We start from the raw sequence: 25,708 nt of genomic DNA, 5'->3' as shown, positions 1-25,708 counted from the left end.
GCGGCCCGGTACCGGTCCGCAGCCCGGTGGTTGGGGACCACTGATCTAAACCACGTGTCAAAGTCAAGGCCTGAGGGCCGGATCCGGCCCTCCAGATAATTTTATTTTGTTATTGTTATTAGTGGTCTGATGTTGTCTTGTGCTTATTTTTAACTTGAATCATTTTGACCAAGTATATTTTTGGAGGGTGAATTTTTGAAAGTTACTTAAAGTTTAAGTTGATTTATTCTGGAATAATATTCCTGCCTATTTATTATTAATAGCTATGTTAAAAAGTGATGTTTTTATGTTTTAAATATTAGTATGCTACTAGCTGCTTTGGCTAATTAAGGCATTAATTGATTTTAATTTGGAGTTTAGCTAATATTCTAGCATTATGCTAGCTGTTTTGGCTAATTTTACCAGTTGACCCCACCCACAAAATGAAATAGTATTCATGCTGAGCACTAAGATGCAAATAGAAAATCCGATTTGAAAAGTTGTGGATAAGTAAAATAATTTCCACTTGAGGGTCTAAACATCACAGAACTGAAAGAAGGGGGCGGAGTCATATAGTTCACCTTGGGATCAATGATGGGCTGGCTGACGATGCCCTCGTACAGCTCCGAGTCCAGGAACATGTTGGGCCCTAAATCCACCTGGCGGCTGGCCGCCTTCCTGGCCACGTAGGCGGGTTTCTCTGCGTCTCCGGGAGCGCAGAGCGTCAAGAGGAGGGGCTCCTTGGAGCGCTGGATTCTGATGGCGCGTTTTCCTGCTTTCAGCTGCAACACAAATCGTTAAATAAATAAATAAGACAAAGCTGAAAGGAGCAGCTCACAGAGGGGGCGGAGCTTCCTCACCAGGATGATGGTGAACTCCACCTCCTCGTTTAAGTCCTCCTCTGTAAACTCGATGTCACTCAGGTTCTCGCTGGTGTCAAACGACAGGTCGCCGTGCTCGTCTGATTTGATGATGCCGCCGTTGTCCTTCAGGCTGAAGATGACGCCCTGCAGGACAGACAGAGGCGGAGCTTCAGACTCAGGTGAAGAGGCGAGGAGGGGTCAGAGGAGGGGGCGTCCGGACCTTCTCTCGGATCTCGTTGGTGTGGCTAAAAGTGGCGGGAATCTTGGGTTTGATGTTGGTGGCTCTGCGTTTCTCCGTCACGATGTCGGTCAGCAGGTTGATCAGAACCTGGTCGTTCTTCAACAGAGTCACCGAGCTGTCCTTCTTCTCGAATGGCAGATTGGTTCGGACCGGCCCGATGGTCACGTAAACCTGACCCGGATACTGCCGCTCCCCGGGCTGCGGACAAACAGAACCCTTTAGCAACACTCGCGGGTCTAAAAGCACAGAACCTGGGCGGGGCGGTTCAGACGGACCTGAGGCTCCAGGATGGGCTGACTGACTACGGCTTCATATATCTCCGTGTCCACGTTCTCCGTTCCTCCGGGAGCAACTTTCACATCCGTAGCTACACAACGGTTCTAAAAAGACGCCCAGAAAACCAGAGGCTGGTAAGAGGAGCCCGTTATAGCCAGAACCAGAATCAGCAGCTGACTCACCTTCTCCTCACAGGCGGTGAAGTGGACCCGGACCCCTGGGGTCATCGCTTTGGGGTTTCCAAAGAACACGTCGAAGTTGAAGGTAAACTTCTTCAGGTCTTCCCTCTCGATGTGTCCAAACGTGGGCTGCAGTCAGAAAGACAAACGGGGTAAAGAACCGGACCGGTTCTGAGACTTCTCTGAAACCGGGTATGTTCTGAACTGGCTGTGTGCGTCCTCACCCCGATGAAGGAGATGATCCCGGAAGAGCGTCCAGGAGGAGGCCTGTGAACGCAGACAGACACGTCAAGTAGTGCTGCCAGAAACGATTATTTTAATAGTCGACTAATCACAGATTATTGTTTCTAATTAGTCGACTAATCGGGTCGTGCACAAAGTGGATGTAAAGCACACATCTCAACTATCATTAGCTTTAAACTAAAAATTAGATCTATAGCATTTCCTGCAATGCTAGTCTGAAAGCTGTAAGCTGAATTTGGCCACTGAAGATGCTGAAATTGATAGCGGAAAACACTAAAGCTAAAATGTTAGTTAAATGCAAAATAAGTATAAAAAAATGAAAAAAGCTTAAATGAGCCAAAATAGCTAGCATGCAGCTAAAATATTAGCTAAAATACAAAATAGCCTAAAAACTGAAAAAATCCTAAAGTAGCAAAAACAGTTTGTAGCTGAAATATATTAGCTAAACTCCAGATTAGCCTAAGAAACCTTAATAAATGTCAAAAATAGTCCAGAAAGCTAGCAGAATGACATTATAACATTAAACTTTACTACTCTGACTCCATATAATATAAAGTAACGGCTAATTGACTTTTAAACTAGTCGTCGACTATTTTAATAGTCGATCTATCGTCATTTATCCGACTAATCATGGCAGCCCTAATGTCAAGGGGTTTTCACTGATCAGAACCAGAACCAACTTTTGACTGCAAGGATTCAGGCTCTAATAACGACGGTCAGGAACCAGAATCGAGTTGAGTGTGAAGCAGGAAAGAAGAACTCACTTCTCAAAGGTGCGTTTTCCCAGCAGGCCCAGGAATTTAGCTGTCTTCTCCTCTACTTTTGGTTTGGGGGCGGGCTCAATTACAGGTGGAGGAGGCGGGACAGGAGGAGGGACTTCGGCGACAGCTGGTACCTCAGTGCTGGCTTTGGGTTCTGTTGGTGTCACCTCAGCAGGTGGAGCAGAAATCAGAGCTTTTATCTGAAGGATGAGAAAGAAAAGCGTCAGGGAATTTCACAATAAAAGTCTCCAAAAACAGGACATTGCTGCAGACTTTGTGGTTTTGGGTCCAAGTGGAACCGCCACAGCGGTACTCACCCATTCGGGCTGTTCTGGAGGCGGGTTCAGCATCGGTTCCTCCACAATGACCTAAACACAAACGCTTTGTTATAACGCGGTCCGCTGACCCACCCTCCCCCACTGGGTCGAACCCAAAGCTTACCTCTCCGGTCCAGCCTGTAGGAGGGGGGAAGGAAGGGTAGCCGTACCCCGGCGGAGGCATCACTGGAGGGCAAACTGTGGGGTCAGGAGGGGGCACACCTGGGGGGATAACCGGTGGCACACCTGGGGGGATAACTGGAGGCACACCTGGGGGGAGCACAGGTGGAGCAGCTACTGGTGGAACTGACTCAACGGGAGGAATTGGGGGGACAGGAGGAACAGCCTCTGGCCCCCAAGGCCCCGGGGGGGCGTGACGATCCCACTCCAAATGCCTCCAGTCAGGATGATCCCAGTCCAGCGGGGGCAACCAGTCTTCGGGGTGAGACCCCCAGCCTGGAGGTGGGGGTCCTCTAGAATACCAGTCGGGTGGTGGCGGGTGTCTTGGATCCCAGTCAGGAGGTGGGGGGCCTCTGGGATCCCAGTCTGGAGGAAGGGGGCCTCTGGGATCCCAGTCTGGAGGAGGGGGTCCCGGTATGTCCCAGTAGGGATGGGGAGCCCCCCTATGAGCCCAGTGTGGAGGTCCTCTTGGACCCCATCCTCCATGGGGAGGGGGGCCCCACTCCTCAGGCGGAGGGCCCCATTCCCCGGGAAGCGGGGGTCCCCAACCTCCGGGGGGTGGAGGTCCCCAGTCCGGCGGGCCTCTATAAGGAGGCCCGCCCTCTCTCAAAGGCCTTCCCCGGCCAGGTCCACCTCCCCGGCTCATTCCTTTCGCAGTAGCCGGGCCTCGGCGCCGTTAGCTTAGCAGCTAGCAGGCCGCGCGCCCACGTTCCGACAGTTCCGCGAGGGTCAGCGTCACGCTACGGCACGTGACCGGTTATTATCAGTAATTTCTGTGAAAGAATGATCTTTAAGGACCAAAATTCTAGAGTTAGGCTCGGTCGGGAGCCCAGTTTTAGAGCGAGGTTTCGTTCTTCTTCGTTGGGGGAAATTCCGCCACCAGCTTCGGTAACACTCGGCAGCACTCGGTAACACCGCCCCCTGAAGGCTGACCTGCACCTTCCAAACCATCTTTTTTTCTTTCTCCAAAACTTTTTTCCTCGTCAAAACTTCGTCTTGTTTCTTCTCTCAATCGCTGAATTATTTCTTTAAAGCCTAATTGTTGTAGTTTTATTAAATCACATGCTCCTGAGTTTTTTTTCACAGGTGATCACTTCAAAATAATTTAAAGTTATTGCAGCCAAATGATGCATTTTTGCTTCAGCCCCCATCTGCAGCGGCAGACAATCAAACCTAAAAGTCTCAGCGTTTGGATGCGGGTCAGCATCCAAACGCTCAAAATTCAAGGAAAAAGGTTAGAATTCTGAGGGGGGGAAAAATCAAGAGTTCTAAGTAAAAATTGTCTGAATTGTGGGAGGTAAAAAGTTAGAATTAATGAAGTTAGAGTACATTTAGAATTTCCCATTCCTATTAAATTTGATGTCTGTTTACCTCAGTCTCAACAACATGGCCAGCTCATGCACAAAATCCAGTCTTTAAGCCAAATGTGGTGCTTGTACCACAAACTGCACAATTATTTAAACAATGGCCCCACTTTTCTTCCTAAGGTGTAAAAACATGTTTCATAGGTTAATTGGTGTGATATAATTACTCCTTTTTTAGTTCACCATGCCTCTTTTTGGTGCAGTGCTATTCATTTGTTGTTCCTCTTTCCCACTCCCTGGGAACAGGGGAGATTCCAGGTGGATTGTCGGCGCTCCTGTCCTGATAAATCGCCTGCCCGTCCTGGGAGAGAATGTGGACTTCTCTGAAGTTTCTTCTTTTTTTGTTCTGGAATTGGATTTTTTTTTTTTTCTTTTACATTTTTCCAGACCGAGAAAAAAGGTCTAAGGGTTGTGATAACTAGTTCAGTTTATGACTGACTTAATGTTTTGGGACAATTACCAGTGTGAAAGCCAATAACCCAAAATATCACAACTGTGTTGATATTGGACTATAAAAATAAATCTAAATTGAATCAATTGTGTGACCTGCAACAGTTTAGCAACCCGTGTAACCCACCTTTCTCCAACAGCAGCTGAGGCTAGCACCCCAACCCCGACAAGGATACAGCGGGTTAAGATAATGAATGGATGGATAGATTTGTGTATAGTTTTTTTTTAAATTCCACTGTTCTGTTTTACAGTGCAATGCCGTTTGCAGTTTAGTTTATGTAGTTTAATGCTTTGTAGCTAATTTTGGAGAATCAGCATGTTTACTGATCAGTTTCAATCAATTTTATTTATAGTCCAATATTGTAACAGTTTTCTCAATAGACTTCACAGCGGTAAGTGTACAAAAACATAGAATCAGTCATAACATATAAAGAATAGCTGGATGCTAAACTAGACATGGCATCCCTTCCCTCCAAAAAAAACAAAAAAATGAAGAACAGATTCTGAGGACCAAAAATGGAAGAAACCTCAGGGATGTCCACATGAAGCAGAGATCCTCTTCCAGGACGGACAGGCGATGTACCAGGGCTGTTAAAGAAGAATTGCATTCAATGTATTTGAAAAGTGCAGTGTTATCCAGGTGGGCTGGAACAGCTGTGAGTCGAGCCAGAGGCGAGGTCCACGACCAAGGACAGGAGCACAGACGAGACACCTGGAATCTGGAAACCCCTGCAGGTCAGAGCTGCTGGTGACTTCTTTAACTGTCCGGCAGGATCTATTAGCTTTCATAACTTCTATTTGAATGGAGAACAACTAATCCAGAACCGCTCTGGTTCTGTTGGCTGAAACAAGACAAAGAACCGGGTCACGGAAAAAGCTTTTATTTAACTCTGCGGCTGGAGTCGCTCGACTGCAGCAAAGAAACCAGAAACATGGGAGAACATCAACCATATGAATAAAGGAAATTACAGTAGAGCGGGAAGCTGGAGCTTCAACTCCACGACGAACCGAGAAACCGGTCCTGACAGAACCGGGGCGTCCATCCGGTCCTGCAGGTGCATAGAAACATCCGCCTCCTCAAACGGGGGAAGAGCTCAGAGCAGAGCTCTGTGCGCTCCGACCCATCCCCAGGCGTCCTTCACAAACCAGAACCCGGCAGAACGCGAGGCTGCGGACCGCCCCACCATCCTCCATCACTTTAGGGGGGGCAACAGAACAGACCGGATCAGAGCCGCTCTGAGGATCCAGATCCTCCTCAGGAAATCCTGCTCCAGCTAATCCAGAATGAGAACGAGACAAGAACCAGGCATGAAACCGGTTTGCTTTTGGGCTCAGAGGCTCCGGCTCGTTTGGACCGGTTGGGGACACGTGCACAGAACCGTGCAGTTAGCTGAACATGAGCGTGCACGTGTGCGTGTTGGCATTCTGATCGTTTTTTCATGAAATTGTGACTAATAAACTGACGAGCACCGCCTCCAAACGGGTCTTGCAAATGTAACTGGTTCTGACCCGTACGAAACCCATTTCAGGCCAGGAAGAACCGGGCCCATTAACTCAGGACAAACGGGGACAGCTTTAGAAACTCAGAACACTTTTGTCCCTTGTCCTCTCCCGTCCTTCAACTAAAAGGAAAAAACAGGTGAAGCAGGTGCTGCGTTGTGACAGTGAAGGAAGACGTTCCTGCGATCAAAGAGGGGGCGGGGTTTAGTCCTCGCCGCTTTCCCCCAAACTTGGGGCATCTTCAAGTCGGGCTCCGCCTCAGTCGAAGGGGCAGTAGTTCGGCTCCAGGTTCTCCGAGTCGTCGGAGAAGAAGTCGTCCTCGGAAATGTCTTCCTCGTCGTAGTCTTCGTGCCACCCGGGCACGTACTCTTCATCGTATTCGTCGTCCTCGTCCTCCGCCTCCTCGCCGCCATCCTCTCCGGTGTAGTTGTTGTTGTCGGAGTCTCCGGAGTCTGAGGCTCGGTCCGACTTGGACCTGCGAGAGCAGAGAGTCGCAGTGAGACTTGACAGAGGCGGCGGCGGCAGCAGCGTCTGCTGAACTCACGCTTTGTTTGCGTCTGCGTGGTTGGACAGCTGCGACGCCTGAGCCAGGTCCGCCTCCTGGCTGCTCCTGGACTGAAACCCGACCCGGAAGTCCTGGATCAGACAGAACATACACCAACGTCTGAGTCGAACTGCAGGGCGGATCTCCTGGGTCTGTTTGGAGGGTGCTGGTGGCTGGATCAGACCGGAGGTGGGACGCGTACCTGCGTGGAGTGTTGCAGGATGGCGAGCAGACGCTCTTGGATTCGCCGGATCAGCTCCAGTCCAGTGTTGAGGTGTTCTGGTTTCAGCAGGCGGACGCACGAGGCCAGGTCGGTGCACTGCAGCAGCGTCTCCTCTGTCAACATCAACCAGTACCGGGTGTCAGTGCAGACAGCGTCAGCTCAGACGTCAACGCAGACGGCGTCAACAAAGATGGCACAGATGTCAGATCTGGGCGGAGCCTCACCCAGCAGGATCTGCAGAGCGTTGGTGTGCAGGTCCAGAGCCTCCGTCTGCTGCTCCATCACATCCATCTTCTCCGTCTCCTGGTTGTAGTAGCTGTAGACACAGGAGTAGGCCAGCACCTGCAGACATTGGTCAGGGCGTGGTCAGCCCACAGCTCTGCTGTAAGAAGCCCCGCCCATTTCAGAACCAGGAGGATACCTTTCTGGCCTGAGCCAGGACTTTACAGGCATCGATGACGAAGGTGAGCGACTTCATCTGCAAAGCTTCGTTGATGGACGACACTTTGTTCTCCAGACCCACCGCAAAATCCTAACACAACATGACACACACGAGGTCAAAGGTGACGGACGGGGATTGTTCAGGTTCTGGACGGGTTCTGGCCCCTGTTGTACCTTAGCCTGATGGTGGAAGCTGCAGCGCTCGTTGTAGTCCTGGAACTTCTTCTCCTGCCGTGCAGCTTTACTGACCTGCGAAAGGGCAAATCAACACTAGCTTTTGATTGGTCAGAGAGGCGATCACATGACTGAGTGTGAACCAACCATGGCAGAGCAGTTGTAGTAATCTTTGTGAGTGGGTTTCCAGGGTTTAAGGCAGCGCCAGCAGAAACCGTGGTTACACTTGGCACAGGTCATGCTGGGAACACAAATCACCATCATCATCATCATCATCCTCCTCCTCCTCTTCCTCAGGTGTGAAGGACGTACTGCAGGCAGCCCTCGTTCTTCTCGATCTGCGCCTGGCAGCTCGGGCAGCGTTTGGAGATCAGCTTGGCGAGGTGTTTGCTCTGCGCCTCCATGCTCATGCCCTCGTAGAAGCCGCCGTCGTCCATCCACTGGGACATGTGACTGCAGCTGGCTGGGTAGTGAGCCTGACGGACACACAGATGAAGCTGCGTCACACAGGCTCCGCCCATCATGAAGCTCCTCACTGTTCCTGACTGCAGGAGACTCTGGCTACGTTTGAACTCCTTCACTACTCACTATATCACACGTGTCAAAGTATTCTACCCAGCAATCCAGATCATTTTATTTTATTGTTATTAATGGCCCGATGTTATCTTGCTCTCATTTATAACTAATTTGCCGTTTAATGAAATGAAATGGTTTGTTTCAAGCAATCAGGTCATAATACATAATGAAAATAACATATCACTTAATAAATCTTAGTTTACCTAATATTTTAGCTGGCTATCACCTTCAGCGTAATCAGCTATTACCTTCAGCGTTTTCAGCTATCAGCTTCACCGTTTTCAGCCATCAGCTCCAGCGTTTTCAGCCATCAGCTTCAACGTTTTCAGCCATCAGCTTCAGCGTTTTCAGCCATCAGCTTCAACGTTTTCAGCCATCAGCTTCAGCGTTTTCAGCTATCAGCGTCAACGTTTTCAGCTATCAGTTTCAGCGTTTTCAGCCATCAGCTTCAGCGTTTTCAGCCATCAGCTTCAACGTTTTCAGCTATCAGCTTCAACGCTTTCAGCCATCAGTGTTTTCAGCTATCAATTTAAGCACGTTCAGCAGCTAAATTCAGCTTACAGCATTCACACCAGCATCATCTCACATTGACCATTTCGTATTGAGCATGCCCCCCCACGGAGAGTCGTGGGGGTTGAGGTGTGACCTCTGACCTCAGGGAAGTTGCAGCTGAAGCAGGAGGACCAGCAGCACTTGGAGCAGGTTCCGGTGCTGCCCATGTTCTCCTTGCAGAGGATCTGGTCGCAGCCCTGGGGGTTGGTGCACCACGTCAGGTTGGAGCAGCACTCCACGTAGCCGCGCAGCAGGGCGTTCTCGTACTGAGGGGGAGGGAGGAGCAGCAGGGTCAGCGCCGGCCCGGGACCGGTCCCAGCGGGGTTGGGAGGCCTGCGTTACCTTGGCGACCGTGTCCTTGTCGGTGAGGATGCTGAGGAAAAAGTGGGAGGTGGGCTGGGCCTGGCAGTCCGTGATGGGGCAGTTGCAGTTCATGACCAGGTTCTGCTCGATCCGGGCCGTCAGGTACTCCTGCCAGCAGGACTGCGGGACACACACACACGTTACCGCAAAGCGACTCACACCCACCCAATCCCGGGAGTGGTTCTGACCCGGCAGCAGTAGTGCAGGCAGCTGAGCGACGGCACCGGCTCCACGCTGGCAGTCCGCGGGCTCAGGCAGACGGGGCAGGTGGCGGCCGGGCTCAGCGGCGGCTGCGGGTTCCGGCACTTGAGGCCGGCGGCGGTAATGAGGGCGTCTGGGTCGTCTGTGTAGCGCTGGACCAGCAGGTCCACGTTCCACTTACAGTGGATGAGGAGGTGCTCGGCCCGGTCCAGGTCCAGACTCAGAGTGACCGACACCTGAAGAGAAGCAGAGCGCTGAGTCCACGCACACCTGCAGGGCGGCGCCGCCCACCCCCGCCGGGACCCGCCCACTCACCTGCTGCACCGTCCGCCGCATCAGCTGACGGACCTCCTCCTGAGTCATGGTCCGGCCCATCGAGAACAGAACCGCGTCCAGAACGCCGTCCTCAAAGCGCTGCGGCGCCGGAACCAGACTACAAACACAAACACACACATGTACACAACAGAGGAGCAGGACACACAAACAGGTTCTGCTTTGGTTCTGATGGACCAGAACCACAGAAACCTTTGGATTTCCCAGCGGGTCAGAACCAGAACCTTCTGTGTGGTAAGAACTTCAAACACCTTCAGCTCTTTTCGTCTCGTTTTTATTGTTTCTCCATAAAACTACATTTACATTCAGGAATTCGCCGACATGCCGGGAGCGCGGCGCCGCGCCGACTGAGCGCGTGCATGAGGTCAGAGGGCGTGGTCACACCTGATGTCGGCCACGCCGTCTGGGGCTGCCTCCTTCCCCGCGTTGGTGTGGCTGAAGGAGAACTGGGCGTGGCCTTTCTGCGGCGTAGACGGGTCCTCCGGGACGTACTCCACAATGTGCGGGTTCTCCTCGCCGCGGCGCACGCAGCCTTTATTGATGACGTGCATGATGCAGGAGAGGACGTCGCCTGTGCTGCAGCTGAACCGGCCGGCGCCGGCAGACAAGTCCTGCTTCTGACAGGAGTCCAGAACCTGAAAGGGGAACGGCGTGCGGTGACTCCTCCTCCTGCAGCTTCAGACGCGTCCTGCAGGTGGCGCCACTCACCTTGAAGACCAGGTTGTCGATGTGCATCTCCTTCTCCTGCTTCATGATCCTCACGATCAGGCAGTAGATGAAGTTCCTCTTCCTCTCCAGGGTGCTGGCGGCTTCCTCGTCCACGTTCAGGTACGTCTGCCGCGGCAGCAGGTGCAGCTGAGCCGGGGCGCCACTCAGGCTGAGGGAGGCCGCCTGCTGGTTCAGTGTCAGCACACCTGCATGCAGAGGTGGGTGTGAGAGGAAGAGGAGGGAGGTGGAGGAGGAGGAGGAGGGAGCGGCAGCACATCTCACCTGAGCACGGCTGCTCCGGCTGGCTGCAGGTCAGAGGACCGGCTTCGCCGAGGAGCGGCTGCAGAGCGTGGAGGAGAACCTCCGGAGAGAGAGCGGTCTGCTGCAGCAGAGACTCCACGGAAAGCTCCTGAACACAGCAGAGAGTGAGCACACAAACACACACGGACACACAGACTCACACAGACACACGCACGCACGCACACCCCCCCCCACACACACACACACGCACCTGCAGGTGGTTGAACTGCAGCAGCACAAACATCTGCAGCGTGGACACGTGCAGCGTCCAGCAGCCGAACTGCAGCTCGGCGTGACCCAGCCACGTCCACTGCAGACGCCGGGGCCGGGACGGGCTCAGGCCGCACATGGACTGACCTGCGCACAGACGGGTCAGAACCTGCGTGGAGTCGGCGCTCAGCAGAACCGGGCCGGTCGGTACTCACTGTGGGTGTAGAACTGGGTGAAGTGGTTCAGGTAGGAGCACAGCTGGGCGGGAAAGTGTTTTCCTGGCTCGTCCAGTAAGCAGAGAGAGGACACGGCCCAGCAGCGGGGAGACAGAACCAGAACCTGGACCTGGGCATCCTCCTCCAGCTCCTCCCATTCCTCCTCCATGTCCTACGGAAACCAGAACAGAACCGTCTACATGAGAAGGTTTAGTTTGGATCTGGATAAGTTTGCCACCGTCACTGTCTGCACGATTATTCCACTATTAAAATAGTCAACGTCTAATTTAAGAGTCGATTAGTCGTTATTTTATATTCTATGGAGTCAGAGTGTAGGAAAGTTGAACAAAGTTGGGATCGATCAGCAACAAAAAATACAATTTTTCAATTTTAATTTTTTTATTATTATAGCTAATATTTTAGCTGTCTATCAACTTAAGCGTTTTCAGTTATCAGCACTAGCATCTTCAGCGGCCAAATTCAGCTTACAGCATTCACACTAGCATTATCACAGGTAATGCTATATATCTAGTAATTATGTTAAAAAGTTTCGGTTTTAAAGTTTTAAAAATGTAGTTTTAGTGTTCAATAAATGTTGATCCCGTTCGGCCCGCGATCTAAGGTCTGTTTTGGATCTTGGCCCCCTGAGTAATTGAGTTTGACACCCCTGAGCTATATATAAAAATGATATTAAATTGTTCCTTCATCTTGAGGGGCGGGGCACCTGTCAAAATGAGTTTGATGGAAAATATATTCCTGATCTCTCTCATTTGATTTAATTTTGTTTCAATAACAAACTAATGAAGGACAGAGGCTGAACGATTCATTAACGGACTCTCACGATAAACTAATGAACCAGAAACTTCTGCAGGTACTGGCCTGGTCCGTCTCCTGCAGGCGCTGGTCCAGCTGCTGCAGCCGGTACAGGTGGAACTCCTGCTGCAGCTCGGCCGACTCGCTCAGGTTCTTGACCATCTGCTGCGGGAAGCGGCTGGGAAAGCAGCTGCCGATCTGCTCGATGACGGCGCTCTCCAACCACGTGGTTCCCCGAGCCAGCAGCCGGTCTCCCAGGTAGTACCTGTCGGGCAGAAGAGTCGCACGTTCAGCCTGGGGCTTCTGTCGTCGGGGTGGCGGCGCCGGACGGACTGCTGACCTGTAGAAGTGCTCGAAGGTGTTGGCGAGCTCCAGGCCGGACAGGAAGAGCATGGGCTCCAGGAACTGCTGCAGCCGCTCCAGCGTCTCCGTGCCGCTGGCCGCCGCGCCGCTGGCCTGGATGGTCTGATCGATGTACTGAGCGAAGCGCTCGCTCACCTGCACGCAGCACACACCTTCGTCACTTCCTCTTCCTCTGTGCTGACGGCAGCACTCGCTGTAGACTCACGTGCATGGCCCGGAGGATGGACAGCTGCAGCAGCGCCGCAGAGAAGCCGTGCCACAGCGCCAGGACGAAGGCGGTCTGCTGCCCGAACAGCTCCTCCATGGCGTTCTTCAAACGCCGGTACAGAACCCGGTACCGCTCCACGAAGTCTGGCTGGTTGAAGTTTGACTCCAGGAACTTCTTTACCTGGACGGAGAAGTCGGGGAGATTTCCAGGAGTTCAGTGAATGCAGCACGAGTCGGTGAAGGTGAATCGTAAATCACAAAAACTCAAATGAGTCATCGTTGGTTGTTAGTGGGGATGTTCTGATCCGATCACGAGTTTCAGACTCGATCAGAACCAGATGTTAGATCCCGGATATGGATCAGTTATTATAGTGATCCTGTTTCTCTTTATTATTATTCCCCATTTATTCTTCTGTACGTTTTCTGATTACTAAAACGCAATCACACATTCAGCAATTCTGGTATCAAAACATTCATGGTTGTACTTTTAGTATTTGTACATTTTACAGTTTTTAAGATTTTACCCAATTTATGCAATTTTTAAGCTCCATTGAAAATGAAAGGACATTTTTAAAATGTGTGCAAATAAAACCATTCAGAATGGTCAGGACATTCTTGCTTTTACTTTTACTGTTTTTAAATTGTATGCAATTATGAAATTTAACACAATTTTCACTTTCTTTAAAATATTTTTTTCAAATATCTGTTCACTTTCTGCAAATTATACAAGTTTGGTGCTAGCATGCTAAGGACATTATTGCTACTGAGGTTTTTTCATAGACTGTATATATAAGAACTGGACAAAGCCACCCCCCCTCCTTCCGTGTTCCATATAGGAAGTACCACTGGGTTGCAAAAAGGCCAAAGTCCCATTGACTTCCATTGAGAAACAGACAGTTATTTCTCAGTCATTTTATATCTCAGAATAATCATTCTTCCTCTGCTGCTTTCTGATTAACTTCTTTTTTCTAATCCTAATTTTTTTTAAAGATTTTTTTCCATTTTCATAAGTTATTAGAGTTATAAATTGACCAATGAAATGGCTCCATAAATGTTTGTGGGTCTGACGTCGACCGTCTGGGGGGTTTGATTGACACATGACGGGTAGCCAATGGGAGCAGACTTCATCAATGGGTCCGTGAAGACCTTTTAACACCTACTTTACAATTCAACAATGTACCAATCATTGTCCTACTGTTGTTTTCCTCAATGGAATGTACCGATGCAGCAGTTTAAAACAACAAGAGGAGCATGCTGTCGACATTTTTAGATGAGGATTTACTCTGTAGAAATAGATTTCACTCTGAGGTTATGTGCTTTGGACTTTTTTGTTTGTTTAACGTTCGTTTTTCTTTATTTCACTGTTTTGATTGTAGCTTATAAATTATAAGTTGCATATATGCGCATAAAATCACCAACCAAAGTTTCATCTTCGCTGCACTTTTCCAGCTTCAGCCTGAATTAGACGCAGCCGTCTGAGGAGCGCGAGACAAACTTGAAAGGACCTGGTCGTATTTTCAAACAGAAAAAAGATCCAGCTGTTCACTTGTTAGGATGGTTATTTATTTTAAATACCGCTGAACGCGCTTCTCACGTGCATCTGATCAGACTTTAACCTGGCCGCGAATGACAACTGAAAAGCTGCGGCGCGCGCGAGAGGGACACGCGCAGTTCTCCAGCGGCGTCACCCAAATGCTCCTTTTATCTCGACAAAAAGGAATAAATGTAAGTAAATCCCAAAGGACCGCTGACAGAATCAAATGTTGGAATGGTTCTCCCTCAAAGGCTTCAACAATGACTTGTACGATTCTCCACCGTTATTAAAGTAGAAGCTGTTTACATCCGCGGTCTCGTGGTCGAGGCGTGGAAAGAGGCAGACGGTTGCAATAATCTCACTCCTGATTGGCGACAGTACTTCCTGTAGATTCGATGACTCAGCTATGACTCAGACCAATCGCTGAAGATGGGTTGCAAATGGCGGTATCCGTTTCAGGAATTGACGGTGAAAGCGGCGGCCTACTTTCACGAGGAGAGGAAGTAATGCATTTACAATGGGGGACCTCAGTGCTCGCTCTGTCCATTATTTTTACAGTCTATGGCTAATTCTGAGTTAAGCTAGTATTTTAGTAATGTGCTAGCTTTTTAGCTAATTTGACATCTACTAAGGTTTTTTGGGCTACTATGAAGTTAAGCTAATATTTTAGAAACGTTGCGATTATTTCATGAAATTCTTCAAATACACTTTTTGCTAATTATGCAAGTTTGGTATTAAAACGTTTGGTATTAAAATTCATGATATTCAGCAATTAGAACAAATTTCTTCAGCCAGTTGTTTTATTTGGGTGTCAAATCTTAATGGACTTGAAACTCGCTTGGTCCGACCCAGTTTAGTCCAGACATGTTTCTATTCCAGGTTTCTTCCTAATATTCTATTTCGATTAAGTTTTAGTGGCTCTGTGGAGGAATTCCAACCTTTTCATGGAAACTGTTGGTCACTTTTAGACTGTTATCATACAAATTAAATAAAACAAAGACTTGATTCAAATAAACTTTACAAATCGAAACGGCTCTGGAAGTTTTCTGAGCTCACCTGGCGCTGTACCACCCCCTGCCAGCAGTGGGCGATGCCGGCAATGCTGCTGCTGCTCTTCGCTTTGGGTTTGGCTGAGGAAGACGACGACGAAGACGCGGCGGCGGCCGTGTCTCTGTTCTTCCCTTCCTTTCCATCTGGAAAACAGGAGCGCAGATGGGTGGAGGGGCGGCCACGGACGCTTCCCGCTTGACTAACCGAAGATAAGAAGCGCGTTGAAAACGGGAGCCGCAACAGAAAACGTCAAAGCGTCAGCGCTCCTCCTCCAGCCCAACGCCAGCGTGGGAGCAGGAGCTCTGGCCGGGAACGGCAGCAGTCCAAACTAAAAGGAAAAGATGAAGCCAAACGCATCCTGATGACGTCTGAAAAGAAGCTCTTGGCTTCAGACGAGGACAGCCCCCCCTGCTGGGTGCATTGACTCCGCCCCTGCTGCTGGTTTTGGCAGCTTTGAGACAAACACAAAGAGGGAGGTGGTCTTCTCTGATTCAGCCAGAAGGGGGCCATCCTTCGTTCACGAGGACAGATGAGATGTGAGCGCAGAACGGAAAGAAACGCGGCTCTTACTTACTCTTCAGCTCTTTGCTCCTGTTCAGACCTTCTGCAAACAGAACAGACTCCTTTCAGAGGTGGAGCTGGAGCGGGGAGGTGCTGCTGTGCCAGGGGGGCGGGGCAGCCACTCGTTTACAAACAATTCTAATTTAAAACCTTTCAAAAAGCTCATAATGACACGACCCAAACAACCACAGCATCGGGTCCTAAACTGAGACTTCTATGACAGAATCACACAGGTTCTGGTTGCGTTCGACTTACTGGACTTGACCGGCGGCTTCAGCTCCTCGCCGTCCGGCTGGCTCGTGTCCACGTGGACCAGCAGGTGCGTGAGCCGCCGCACTCTGGAGTTAAAGATGGCCGCCCGACTCTTGAAGCGCTGGACCAGCTCAGCGTTATCCAGGTACTCGCTGAGCAGCCAGGACAGAGGGCTGCACGCTGAGGATTCTGGGAGAAAAACAAGAGCGCCATAAGTTTTCAAACAGATCCAAAAGCTAAAGGAAACACCCGGAAGGTCTGACGCTCTGAGGAGCTCCTGAACGTCTCTCAGTCTGTGGATGTCTGAATGGATCATGTTAGGAAACTACAGGAGCCTGAAAGGCCAAAAAACATGTTTGGATTTGAAGGTTTTCTCACAGAGATTTCTTACAACTGAAGATGTTAAAGGATTTAAAGAGTTTGGGAGGCAGATTGTGAGATCTCAACAGGAGGTCAGACAGCAGGAAACATCATTTCAAAAATGAACATTTTTCAAAATAAAATCTCCTAAAAGGGTAACCAAACACTAATCAACGTTTTATTCTGTTGACCTCTATAAATGGGGTTTTTAAATGCCACATTTTTTTATTTTAAATGAAAATAAACTTGTTTCATTCCTGAAATGATAGTCTGTGTGCTGCCCCTACAGGTTAAAATGATGTATTACAGTTGAATTTTGTGTTAGTTCCACATCATTTCAGAAGTGTCACATCATCACGCTCTGCAGCTCTACTATAAAGCTCCGCCCATCTTTGATTCTGTAGCAGTCAGTCGTTAGCATGTTAGCGTTAGCATGGCTCGTAGGTCTTTTGCCTTCAGTTGGCTTGCACAACTTTCCAGAGGACAACAGAAGTTTAGTGCGATTGTTATTGAGTCCAGAGAACTCGTCCTGGTGATCGATTTACAATTTTAATAATATTTTACTCTGGATTGTTTTCTTTTCTTTTTTTTAATTGTGCATACACTGGTACATTCAAATACTACAAACAATTTGCGCACGCACAACTTAAAATTTTGAGAGCCAAAACTTCAAAATGTCTCATACACGTTTTAACAACACCCTGTTTTTTTTTTTAAGTTTCCAGAAACGCATTTTTAGAATTCACAATTTAAGCTTAAATTGTTTTTTAAATTGTTCCCAGCAGGTGTGTGTGGTATATTTTTAACAGACCAATTGACAAATAAAAGTCAAAAATGAGCCACAACTTGGTTTTTGCTGCCGGGCCGGGCCAAACAGAACCACAGCTGCTGCTGCAGTGCTGCATCTGCGAGCGTCTCCTGTGTTTGAGTCCGGACTGGGAGCGTGCACGTGAGCGTACCTGACTGAGTGATGCTCTTCACAATGGGGGTGATCAGAGCCTCCCAGCAGGTCCGGCCCAGAGCTTCCGCGGCCTCGACGTCGGGCAGGAACCGATCTGCAAACATCTGCTCGTGCCTCAGAGCGCTGTTCAACCTGCAGAAGGAAACATTCAAACATGAAGACGAGGAGGTCCTTCTGAAAGGAGCAAACCTGTTCTGGACTCGTGGACACTCGTACTTGTTGAAGAGCTGCAGCAGCTGCGTCCGGTCCTCCATCACCTCCTGACACCAGGTGTTGGCTTTGGTGCTGTAGAACAGGTAGGTCCGACAGCACAGCTGCTCCTTAAACACGGGCCAAAACGTCGGCATTGGACCCAGAACCTCGAAGCCGTGGACCCGGGTGTCGATGCCCCCCTAGAGACAGAGGTGAAGGTCAGAACAGCAAAGAGGACCTGAAGCTCAAAGAACCAAACTCAGAGTCTTACCTGCTGGCATCGCTTGACCCGGATCTGAATGATGGACCAGAACCGGGTCATGTTCTCCAGCAGAACCACACGGCTGGCTGTGGGAGCCACGTTCACCTGCACAGAAACCAACATGGGTTAAAGTGGAGCTGCTGAAAGATGGAGGTGGGCGGAGGCCGATGAGCTCACAGCACGTGTCGAAGTCTATCCAGCCCTCCAGATCATTTTATTTTATTGTTATTAATGACCCGATGTTATCTTACGCTCATTTCTAACTCATATAATTTTGACAAAATATATTTTTATAGAGAGTAAAATATTGAAAGTTATTTAAGGTTTAAGTTGATTTACTCTGGAATAATATTCCTGACTTTTTAATATTCATAATTATGTTAAAAAGTTATTAGCATTCTGCTAGCTTTTGTACTATTTTGACATTTAATAAGATTTTTTTGGCTATTTTGGAGTTTAGCTAATATTTCAGCTATATGCTAGCTGTTTTAGCTAACCCTTTTTTTAGGCTACTTTAGCATTTAGATAATATTTCAGCTATATGCTAGCTGTTTAGATAATATTTTAGCTGGCTATCAGTTTCATCGTTTTCAACTATAAGCGTCAGTGATTTCAGCATCTTCAGCAGCCAAATTCAGCTTACAGCATTCACACTTACATTATCACAGGTAATAGTATATAATCTAGTTCTTAATTATGTTAAAAAGTTGCGGTTTGAAAGTTTCAAAAATGTATTTGTAGAGTGTTTAATAAATGTTTATCCTGCTTGACCCGCGACCTAAAGTGTGTTCCGAGTTTTGACACTCCTGGCTTACAGTGTTGAGCTCCGTGTTGATGTTAGTCGGGTCATCTCCACCCAGAACCAGGATCCGGGCCGGCATGTAGCTGGAGTCTTCACTGGCCACCAAGATGGCGAGTTGTCTGTGCAGAGGTAGAGCATCAGAGTCATAGTAAAAGAGGGGCGGGGCTAAAAGGAGAACGGCGCCTACCGGATGATGACGCCTTTGTGCATGTAGACGTTGATGAAGTGCGAGCCGGTGCAGCCGTTGGACTCCCAGTAGGTTTTGGGGTTTTTGTCGGTGAGTTTGTTGGCTCTGTGGTGGTTGGACGACACCTCCACCTTCTCCCAGCACTTGTCCTCCTTCAGCTCCACGCTGGAGCCTGAAAGCAGCACAGGTGCAGCACAGGTGCAGCACAGGTGCAGCACAGGTGCAGCAGACGTCAGCCTCCACCCGTTTGTCAGTGACTATCAGTGTGTGTGTGGGTTCTGGACTGACCCTGGCAAAGGTTTCTGAGAAACACGTCAAAGAAGGGGATGTTGATGGGCTGGTGACTGCGGCGATGCTCCTCAATCTGACCCAGCACCATCTGGTAGGAAGAAGTGGGCGGGGCAAGTGGTCATTTTCTAGAAATCAAACTTCTGATCACCTGACCAGGTGATGAAACCAGCAGCTTTGATGTCATGCTTTTCAAAGGAGGCGTGTACCTGGATGCATCCGGCCAGCACGCTGGTGGTCATCTTCTTGTAGAGGCTGGCGTACTTCTCGCAGTCGCTGATGAGGTCTCTGAGCTCGGTGACCAGCAGCAGGTTGGTGCTGTGTTTGTCCAAAGCCTTCACCAGAGAATCTCTGGTGCCCAGACGACACATGACCACGGCGTAGTCTTTGTTCACCGACGCCAGCAGGTACAGGAAGCGGATGAAGAGCTGCACCACCTGTGGAGCAGGGACGGGTTAGCGCATGCCTGCAGGTGAGCGGCGCTGCTGCGGCTGCCGCTGACCTCTCTGTCGTTGATGAAGGCCGTCATGCTGGACAGGCACGGCTCGATGCTCTCGTGCCACGGCAGCACGTCCTCCTGGTAGTTATCCAGGAACTTGTCCAGGATCCTGCAGGAGCGAGCGGTCGGTGAGCTTCGTCACAGTCACCACGAGAACGCCACCGTTACCTTTCCCACCTTAGGATGGACAGCTGGATGGCCCGGTCGGCTCGATGCTGCTCCATCAGCCGGACCAGGTCCTGGTAGGTGTCCCGGCTCTGGGTCACCTGCACAGCCAGCAGCTTTATGAACTTTTCATGATGTCATATGAACCCAATCAGAACGTCTCCAGAAGAACCGCATGATCTCTTTGGTGGTGGAACATTGAAGGAATTGCTTTTGTTACAGACGTAAGTCTGAGTCCAAGGAGAAACTACTCAAAATCACACGTTTGAATCTACTAAAATCTGTGCAAAGCAGAACTAAAGCAGTTTAGGTCCTAAAAAACAGAGAATCTAATCAATCAAGGCTCAGAGTTTTCTTGTTTCTTCTGACTCGTTAAGGTTCTAACTGTCAGCTGATCCATCAAACAGATGAGTCCGTGGTTAACCCCGCGGTCGCTGTTGAGACAGGCAGGTGTTTAGTCCTCAGTAAAGTCTGTGTTCCGCATTTACAAATCCTTGTTTTTCTGCAGGTGTGCACGTCTCCACAGGACTCGACACGGCTCGGTGAGCGCCGACTGAACATCAGCGCTGCAGGTAAACGGTCAGGTAAATGATCAGTTCACAGGCGCCACGGTCAAAGCACAACTGTACCTAACCCTCGTTCATTTAAAAAATACAGCAGAGCAGCAGCTAAAAGCTGAATCCTGATTGGTTCTTCTCGCTGCATCGTGCATCACCTTTTTTCAGATTTTATTCTATAAAACTGAATTATTTTTCTTCAAAAATTTGAACTTTAAGAAATGAACCCTTAAAAGCCTAAATCTCTGATTTTGTATGGAGCAAACTTGATTTCGGTTATTTTTCATGTTGGATTCACACACTAGACGTAAAATATAAGAAATTAAAAAGTGCTTAAATTTGCAATGGAAATCCCAAAAATGTTAAAAGAACCATTTTTACTTTGGTCGTATATTGGCAAGAGTCTGGCGATACGATGTATTCCAAGACTGTACCGGAAGTTTTCACTTCTTTTTTTAAAGAGTATGACTTAAAAAAACATCTTTCATTACACTGAAATAGTAAAATTAATTTTATTTAATGATGGATCCTCATAAATAATTAATTAAATATCAACTTGTCACCATTTCCACTACAAGTATTGCTCAAACGAAATATGATATATTACCAAATTGATTGATGTACTAACCTGGTAACGCTCCTGCTCCAGCTGGGAGGAGTCATCACACAGCAGCTGCTCCAGAGTTTGGATCACCTCCTTGGTTGGCGTCAGCTCCTTCAGGCTCACCAACAACATGTGGAGCTCTGTGTCCTTCAAGTCCAGCTGTTCGCAGGACTCTGCACACACCAGAAGGTCAGCCTCGTCTTCATGATGAACGGGTCTGATGGAGCTCCTGCTCAGGTTAGCTCCGCCTACCTTTGCTCTCCAGCTTGTGCACCATGGAGATGTGGTTCAGGGCGATGATGGCCAGCATGGTCTCGGCCCGGGACAGCGACAGACACTTTTTGAGGACGGCGGTGACGCCGCAGGCCACCAGCTGCTCAGCCAGGCTCTTGTGGTTGGAGATGAGCATGATGATGACCAGCAGCCCGTTGCGCACCGACAGCGTGCAGCTGCACAGAAGACCTGCTGTCAGCACAGAGCACTGAAACCCAAAAGCTGCAGCGCTCACCTACCCTTTGGTGCTGAGCATGAGGTCGACGGCGGCGGGGATGACGCCCAGCAGGCCGGAGGAGCCTTCAGGCGTGGCTGAGCCGATGCTGGCGAAGATCTCCAGCATCATCTGTGTGCCGGACTCGGACAGCGGCAGGCTGCTGCCCATGCTGCGCAGGTCGTGTTTGCTGGCTCCGGTGATGACCTTCAGAGTCTGAGGAGGAAGGGGAGGAGCGTCAGGTCACTCAGCACCTCTGGAGGAGCGCCACAGCTCTGCCGAGCGCAGCTCGTCCTCACCGCCAGAGCCAGCTGCTGCACATGCGGGACCGACAGGAACTCCTGCATGCAGGCCAGGATGGCCTTCACGCCGCCCTCGGTGGCGAAGCAAACCCTCCACTCGTACTTCAGCATGAGCAGGTGAGTGAGGCGCAGCGTGCTGACCACCACGTCTTTGGAGGGGGAGCCCAGAAGCTCCACCAGAAGCTTCAGCACTTTGTCCCTGCAGGACACAATTCAGAGGTCAGAGCACCAGAAACAGAAGCAGATCTATCAGGATCAGCTTAAAGTGAACAAAAAACAGATTGTAAACTTGAAAAATAGACATCGCGACAGAAAAAAACATTTTAAATTTGAAAACAAGACATTGTAAATTAAAAAAAAAAAAAATAAAAAAAAAACCCCTGAAAACCTGACATAAAAAACTATAAATACAAAGATGAAAAGAAAATCCATTAGTAACAGCTGCTGTTTTTAATTTTCGTCTTTTCAGAATCTTGAATTTCAGTTCTTTTTACATTTTTAATTCTGATTTTCGAGTTTTCACTGCTGAGCTGAGTCTAATTTTACAAGGGGGCGGAGCTTTGAGCTCATTGGCTACCGGGATGGCTGAGCGGCAAAAACTCAAAAATCTAAATTGAAACTGTTAACTGAGGACTGAAAGTAAAGATTCCGAAAAAAAAGAATATTTCAAAACAGCAGATGCTACTAATGGATACATTTTTTCAACTAGTAATTTTTTTTCACATTTTCAAGATTTGTGTCAAGTTATCAGTTTTTTTTTATTATTTTCAAAAAATATTTTTTGACTTATCTTTTTTTCCTGAATTTGTTTCAAATTTTTCATAATTTTTTCATCTTAAAGATTTATTTAAAGTTTTCAGTTTTTTTTTTCAAGATTTATTTCAGGTTTTCAGTTATTTTTTTCAGTTACAATGTCTATTTTTCAAGTTTTCAATCTGTTTTTTCGTCCACTTTAAGCGGATCCTGATTTGAGTCCATACAGATCCGGCAGAATCCCGGCGCCGCGGTCACAGGCTCACCGCGTGCTCTGGGCGGAGTCGCTCCGGTTGGAGTTCTTCTCCTGGGTGCTCTTGTCCTCCAGCAGTCTGGTGACGAAGAGGACGGCGGCCAGCTGCTGGTTCTGCTCCGAGGCGGACAGCCCCTTCTTCAGGATGTCCACCACCTCGCCCAGCTTCTCCAGAAGGTTTTTCTTCCCCTGCACCCGCGGGTTGTTGAACACTGCAGAGCAGAGACGCTGCAGAGGTTAACATCGGCTGAGCCCAGACACCCCCACCCCACCCCCGTCTCCGCAGACACACCCTTCATCTTGTCCTCCAGGTCGTCCGGGTACTTGCTGTCGTCCTCGGAGGGAAACTCGCTCTCCGTCTCGGAGCCGCTGGAGTCGGCGGGAAGCTCCTTCTTGGCCTTTTTGGAGACGGAGCCCATCGCTGAGGAAGAGGAAGTGAAGGCTGATGAACTCTGAGACGCTCCTCCAACTCCCCCCAGAGCTGAAGAAGCCAGAGAGCCTTCAGCTGCAGGACAAACCACAGTTTATGCCGAGTCTGTCTCAGAGGGACACACTCAGACCGAGGGAGTCCTCACCCAGCAGCTCCTCGTCATCCAGGCTGCCCCCCCCTCTCTTCAGGTAGTGCTTGGAGAAGGCGTGCGAGCACAGCAGGTCGCTGAGGCACGACGACGGGAGCTTCTGCTTCAGGTAGTGCAGCACCTTTTTGGCCGTGTCTCCGGGAACCGCCAGGCTGATGAGGGAGGAGTCGTCTAGAGGCTCCTCCTGGACGGCCAGCACACACGGGGACACCTCATCACTCCACCCTCCACCAGGGGCCTCACGGCTGATTCTGCGGCGCCTCACCTGGTCGTCCAGGTTCTGCAGCAGGAGGGCGTTCACCTCCTGCTGCTGCTTGGGCTCCAGCTTCTTGATAAAGAACAGGATCTCCCACCACTCCGCTCTGCTCAGAGCCGTCGTCTCCATCTGGTGTCCCTCCGACAAGTACGGCAGCGAGTAGAGGCCGCCCGGCGGCTTGGTGAAGAAGGTCTGACTCACTGGGGGGGGGACAACCACAGTGGGTTCAGAACCAGAAGCAAAGCAAAGCAAAGAGTCGCCAGCTCTTACCGGTGGTCAGTTTGAGGGTCTCGGTCAGGGAGGAGGCTTTCTCCTGCGTCTCCTTCTCCGTCTGGCTGCCGCCGCTGCCGCTGCCCAGGATCTCCACCATGTGCCAGTGGACCCAGTACGTCCGGGACAGAGAGTTCCAGAAAACCTGAACGGAGCAGAAGAAAATAATCAGACACGTCAACACCTGGTAAAGGAGCAGCTGCACTTAAACTGGTAATGCTCCAGTAATAACCCGGTTGCGCTCGTAGACGAACCAGGTAGCACACCTGTACTAACCCAGTGGTTAGCGCAGGAAACGCCACTCTGATCAGACTGCAGAACACTCTGGTGGCTTCAGGAACATCCCTTCTGCACCTGTCAGCCAGTTCAGGCCTGTTCTCACCTGCACAGGTGGAGATCCATCATTGCTGTAGCGAAACTCTCCTTCATCTCCACCGCTGACCTCCTCGTAGTCCTCCAGCATGCGAACCATCATGCCGCTCTTCAGGTTGTCCTGGACGTACTCCACGTACGCCGAGCGGCTGGCAAAGTCGGAGCGCGTTTTGAAGCCGTTTCCCACCTTTTTCTTGGAAGGTGTGGCGGCGGGCGCAGCGGCGGGGGAGCTGGTGCCCAGCGTGATGGGCGAGGTGCAGAACCGAGGCTGGAAGATTGATCGAAGGACGGGCCGGCACAGATTCTCAAGCTCCTCCTTCCTCGCACAGGCCTCCCCTCCCACAGACTGGTGGGCGGAGCCATCTGGAGGCTGCCTGTTGCGGTCCCAGCCCATCACTCGGACCAGCTCCGAGATCAAATTGGCCATGGCCATGGTGAAGTCGAACTCTTTCTGGAGGCGGACGTGGTCCATCTGGTGGACAGAGGTGGAGGAGGTGGCGGGGGAGGGGCTGGGGTCCTGCCTGTCGGAGCTGGACTCGGTTCCAGCCGTGTTGAGTTTGTCCATCAGGGACGTAACGCACAGGTAACGCTTCACCAAGGAGAAGAGCAACTTCCCAGGGATCTGTCAAAACAACAGAAGTCGTGTTTGAGGTGGGAGTGGTAGCGTTTGGATGCGCCGGTGCTGAACCGGTACTTATGAAGCTGATACCTAAATGTTACTCAAACTGAAATTTTATCCAAAAACCTTCAAATGTGATGAAGCGGCGTGACGGAGTGAAGGAATGCGGCTAAGACTCATTCTGATCTGCAGCAAAATGATGGATTATATCAATCTTTTGAGGTTTTTTAATCTAAGTTTTTAATTGTTATTTTTTTATTTTTACACAAAATGATTGGTGTGTCAAACTGTTAAAAAAAACATGAATATAAGGCCTAACCATTGGGATTTGGCACCCCCTCCAGAAGATGGCGACCTAGGTAGCCGTGACAGTCGCCTATGCCCAGGACCAGCCCTGACTGTAGCTCCGCCCACCATCACAACCCCACCATTATTACATAGCCCTGCCCACAATCACTAAAAAAGGTAAAATGTTTGGCTAGAATCGCAAGTATTACTGAATAGAATAAAAGGAATTGACGTGTCCATAACAAAGTACCGCAGGGAAGCACCAGCATTTTATTCGGTGGTGCTAGTAGTGAATTCATCTGTACTGGTACAAACTCGCCGCCGAGTTTCGGTTCCTAAAAAGAAATTTTTAAAAAAGAACCGTAATTTCAGAACTGAGATCAATTCACAGCATGACAGCCCGTTACCTCCTTCCTGTCACTTTTCCCTGAATTACCTCTTAGAACCCGTCTTGCACTCAGGAGGTAAGGTTTTCGGTGGCTGCATGTCAGGTAAAAAGTTGGTGCGTAAAGGGTAACCAAACACTAAATCTGCTCTATAAACGAGGCTTTAAAAAGGTCGTCTGCTGCCACATTTTTGACAATTTAAACTTGGGACGTCCCGATTCAATCACGTGATCGGAAATCGGGCCCGATCACGTGGTTGAAGACTCGATCAAAATCAGACTCCGTTGTCCAATC

At 49.6% G+C, this 25,708-nt stretch overlaps 2 protein-coding genes across 8 annotated transcripts in view; both read right to left on the bottom strand.

Moving 5' to 3' along the window:
- Positions 1–3,951, bottom strand: part of si:dkeyp-121d4.3 — a 26,776-nt gene extending 22,825 nt beyond the window's left edge. For 2 of the 3 annotated variants that reach the window (XM_024297281.2, XM_036215689.1), the window contains exons 1-9: positions 2,984–3,951; positions 2,860–2,910; positions 2,546–2,742; positions 1,763–1,805; positions 1,542–1,667; positions 1,359–1,463; positions 1,063–1,281; positions 840–986; positions 561–761 (exon numbers count right to left, since the gene is read on the bottom strand). In XM_024297281.2, the coding sequence (XP_024153049.1) occupies positions 561–761; positions 840–986; positions 1,063–1,281; positions 1,359–1,463; positions 1,542–1,667; positions 1,763–1,805; positions 2,546–2,742; positions 2,860–2,910; positions 2,984–3,685 (1,791 nt within the window). In that variant the 5' untranslated portion in view covers positions 3,686–3,951. The remainder of the gene's footprint in view (positions 1–560; positions 762–839; positions 987–1,062; positions 1,282–1,358; positions 1,464–1,541; positions 1,668–1,762; positions 1,806–2,545; positions 2,743–2,859; positions 2,911–2,983) is intronic. The other variant, XM_024297280.2, reaches the window with a different exon arrangement.
- Positions 3,952–5,718: 1,767 nt separating this feature from the next.
- The window catches only part of LOC112162120 (cullin-9), a 28,522-nt gene continuing 8,532 nt past the window's right edge, over positions 5,719–25,708 (bottom strand). For 3 of the 5 annotated variants that reach the window (XM_024297781.2, XM_024297786.2, XM_024297785.2), the window contains exons 4-45: positions 24,132–24,743; positions 23,750–23,894; positions 23,489–23,679; positions 23,221–23,407; positions 22,938–23,150; positions 22,659–22,857; positions 21,637–21,838; positions 21,363–21,553; positions 21,103–21,299; positions 20,875–21,023; positions 19,702–19,790; positions 19,528–19,633; positions 19,235–19,462; positions 19,026–19,116; positions 18,738–18,909; positions 18,564–18,669; positions 17,758–17,853; positions 17,511–17,686; positions 17,293–17,426; positions 15,977–16,162; positions 15,735–15,764; positions 15,167–15,303; positions 12,575–12,757; positions 12,347–12,504; positions 12,073–12,271; positions 11,194–11,365; positions 10,980–11,125; positions 10,751–10,877; positions 10,469–10,674; positions 10,145–10,395; positions 9,743–9,860; positions 9,415–9,663; positions 9,206–9,346; positions 8,965–9,129; positions 8,048–8,211; positions 7,883–7,976; positions 7,736–7,810; positions 7,542–7,652; positions 7,345–7,462; positions 7,100–7,233; positions 6,898–6,989; positions 5,719–6,828 (exon numbers count right to left, since the gene is read on the bottom strand). In XM_024297781.2, coding sequence (XP_024153549.1) covers positions 6,612–6,828; positions 6,898–6,989; positions 7,100–7,233; positions 7,345–7,462; positions 7,542–7,652; positions 7,736–7,810; positions 7,883–7,976; positions 8,048–8,211; positions 8,965–9,129; positions 9,206–9,346; positions 9,415–9,663; positions 9,743–9,860; positions 10,145–10,395; positions 10,469–10,674; positions 10,751–10,877; positions 10,980–11,125; positions 11,194–11,365; positions 12,073–12,271; positions 12,347–12,504; positions 12,575–12,757; positions 15,167–15,303; positions 15,735–15,764; positions 15,977–16,162; positions 17,293–17,426; positions 17,511–17,686; positions 17,758–17,853; positions 18,564–18,669; positions 18,738–18,909; positions 19,026–19,116; positions 19,235–19,462; positions 19,528–19,633; positions 19,702–19,790; positions 20,875–21,023; positions 21,103–21,299; positions 21,363–21,553; positions 21,637–21,838; positions 22,659–22,857; positions 22,938–23,150; positions 23,221–23,407; positions 23,489–23,679; positions 23,750–23,894; positions 24,132–24,743 — 6,957 coding nt within the window. In that variant the 3' untranslated portion in view covers positions 5,719–6,611. The remainder of the gene's footprint in view (positions 6,829–6,897; positions 6,990–7,099; positions 7,234–7,344; positions 7,463–7,541; positions 7,653–7,735; positions 7,811–7,882; positions 7,977–8,047; positions 8,212–8,964; positions 9,130–9,205; positions 9,347–9,414; positions 9,664–9,742; positions 9,861–10,144; positions 10,396–10,468; positions 10,675–10,750; positions 10,878–10,979; positions 11,126–11,193; positions 11,366–12,072; positions 12,272–12,346; positions 12,505–12,574; positions 12,758–15,166; positions 15,304–15,734; positions 15,765–15,976; positions 16,163–17,292; positions 17,427–17,510; positions 17,687–17,757; positions 17,854–18,563; positions 18,670–18,737; positions 18,910–19,025; positions 19,117–19,234; positions 19,463–19,527; positions 19,634–19,701; positions 19,791–20,874; positions 21,024–21,102; positions 21,300–21,362; positions 21,554–21,636; positions 21,839–22,658; positions 22,858–22,937; positions 23,151–23,220; positions 23,408–23,488; positions 23,680–23,749; positions 23,895–24,131; positions 24,744–25,708) is intronic. The other 2 variants (XM_024297784.2, XM_024297783.2) reach the window with 2 other exon arrangements.

Source organism: Oryzias melastigma, linkage group LG15 (assembly GCF_002922805.2).
Source record: "Oryzias melastigma strain HK-1 linkage group LG15, ASM292280v2, whole genome shotgun sequence".
In the NCBI taxonomy this organism is placed as follows: domain Eukaryota; kingdom Metazoa; phylum Chordata; class Actinopteri; order Beloniformes; family Adrianichthyidae; genus Oryzias; species Oryzias melastigma.
Note: the sequence above shows the minus strand (reverse complement) of the source record. Positions and strands in the feature narration are given on the sequence as shown.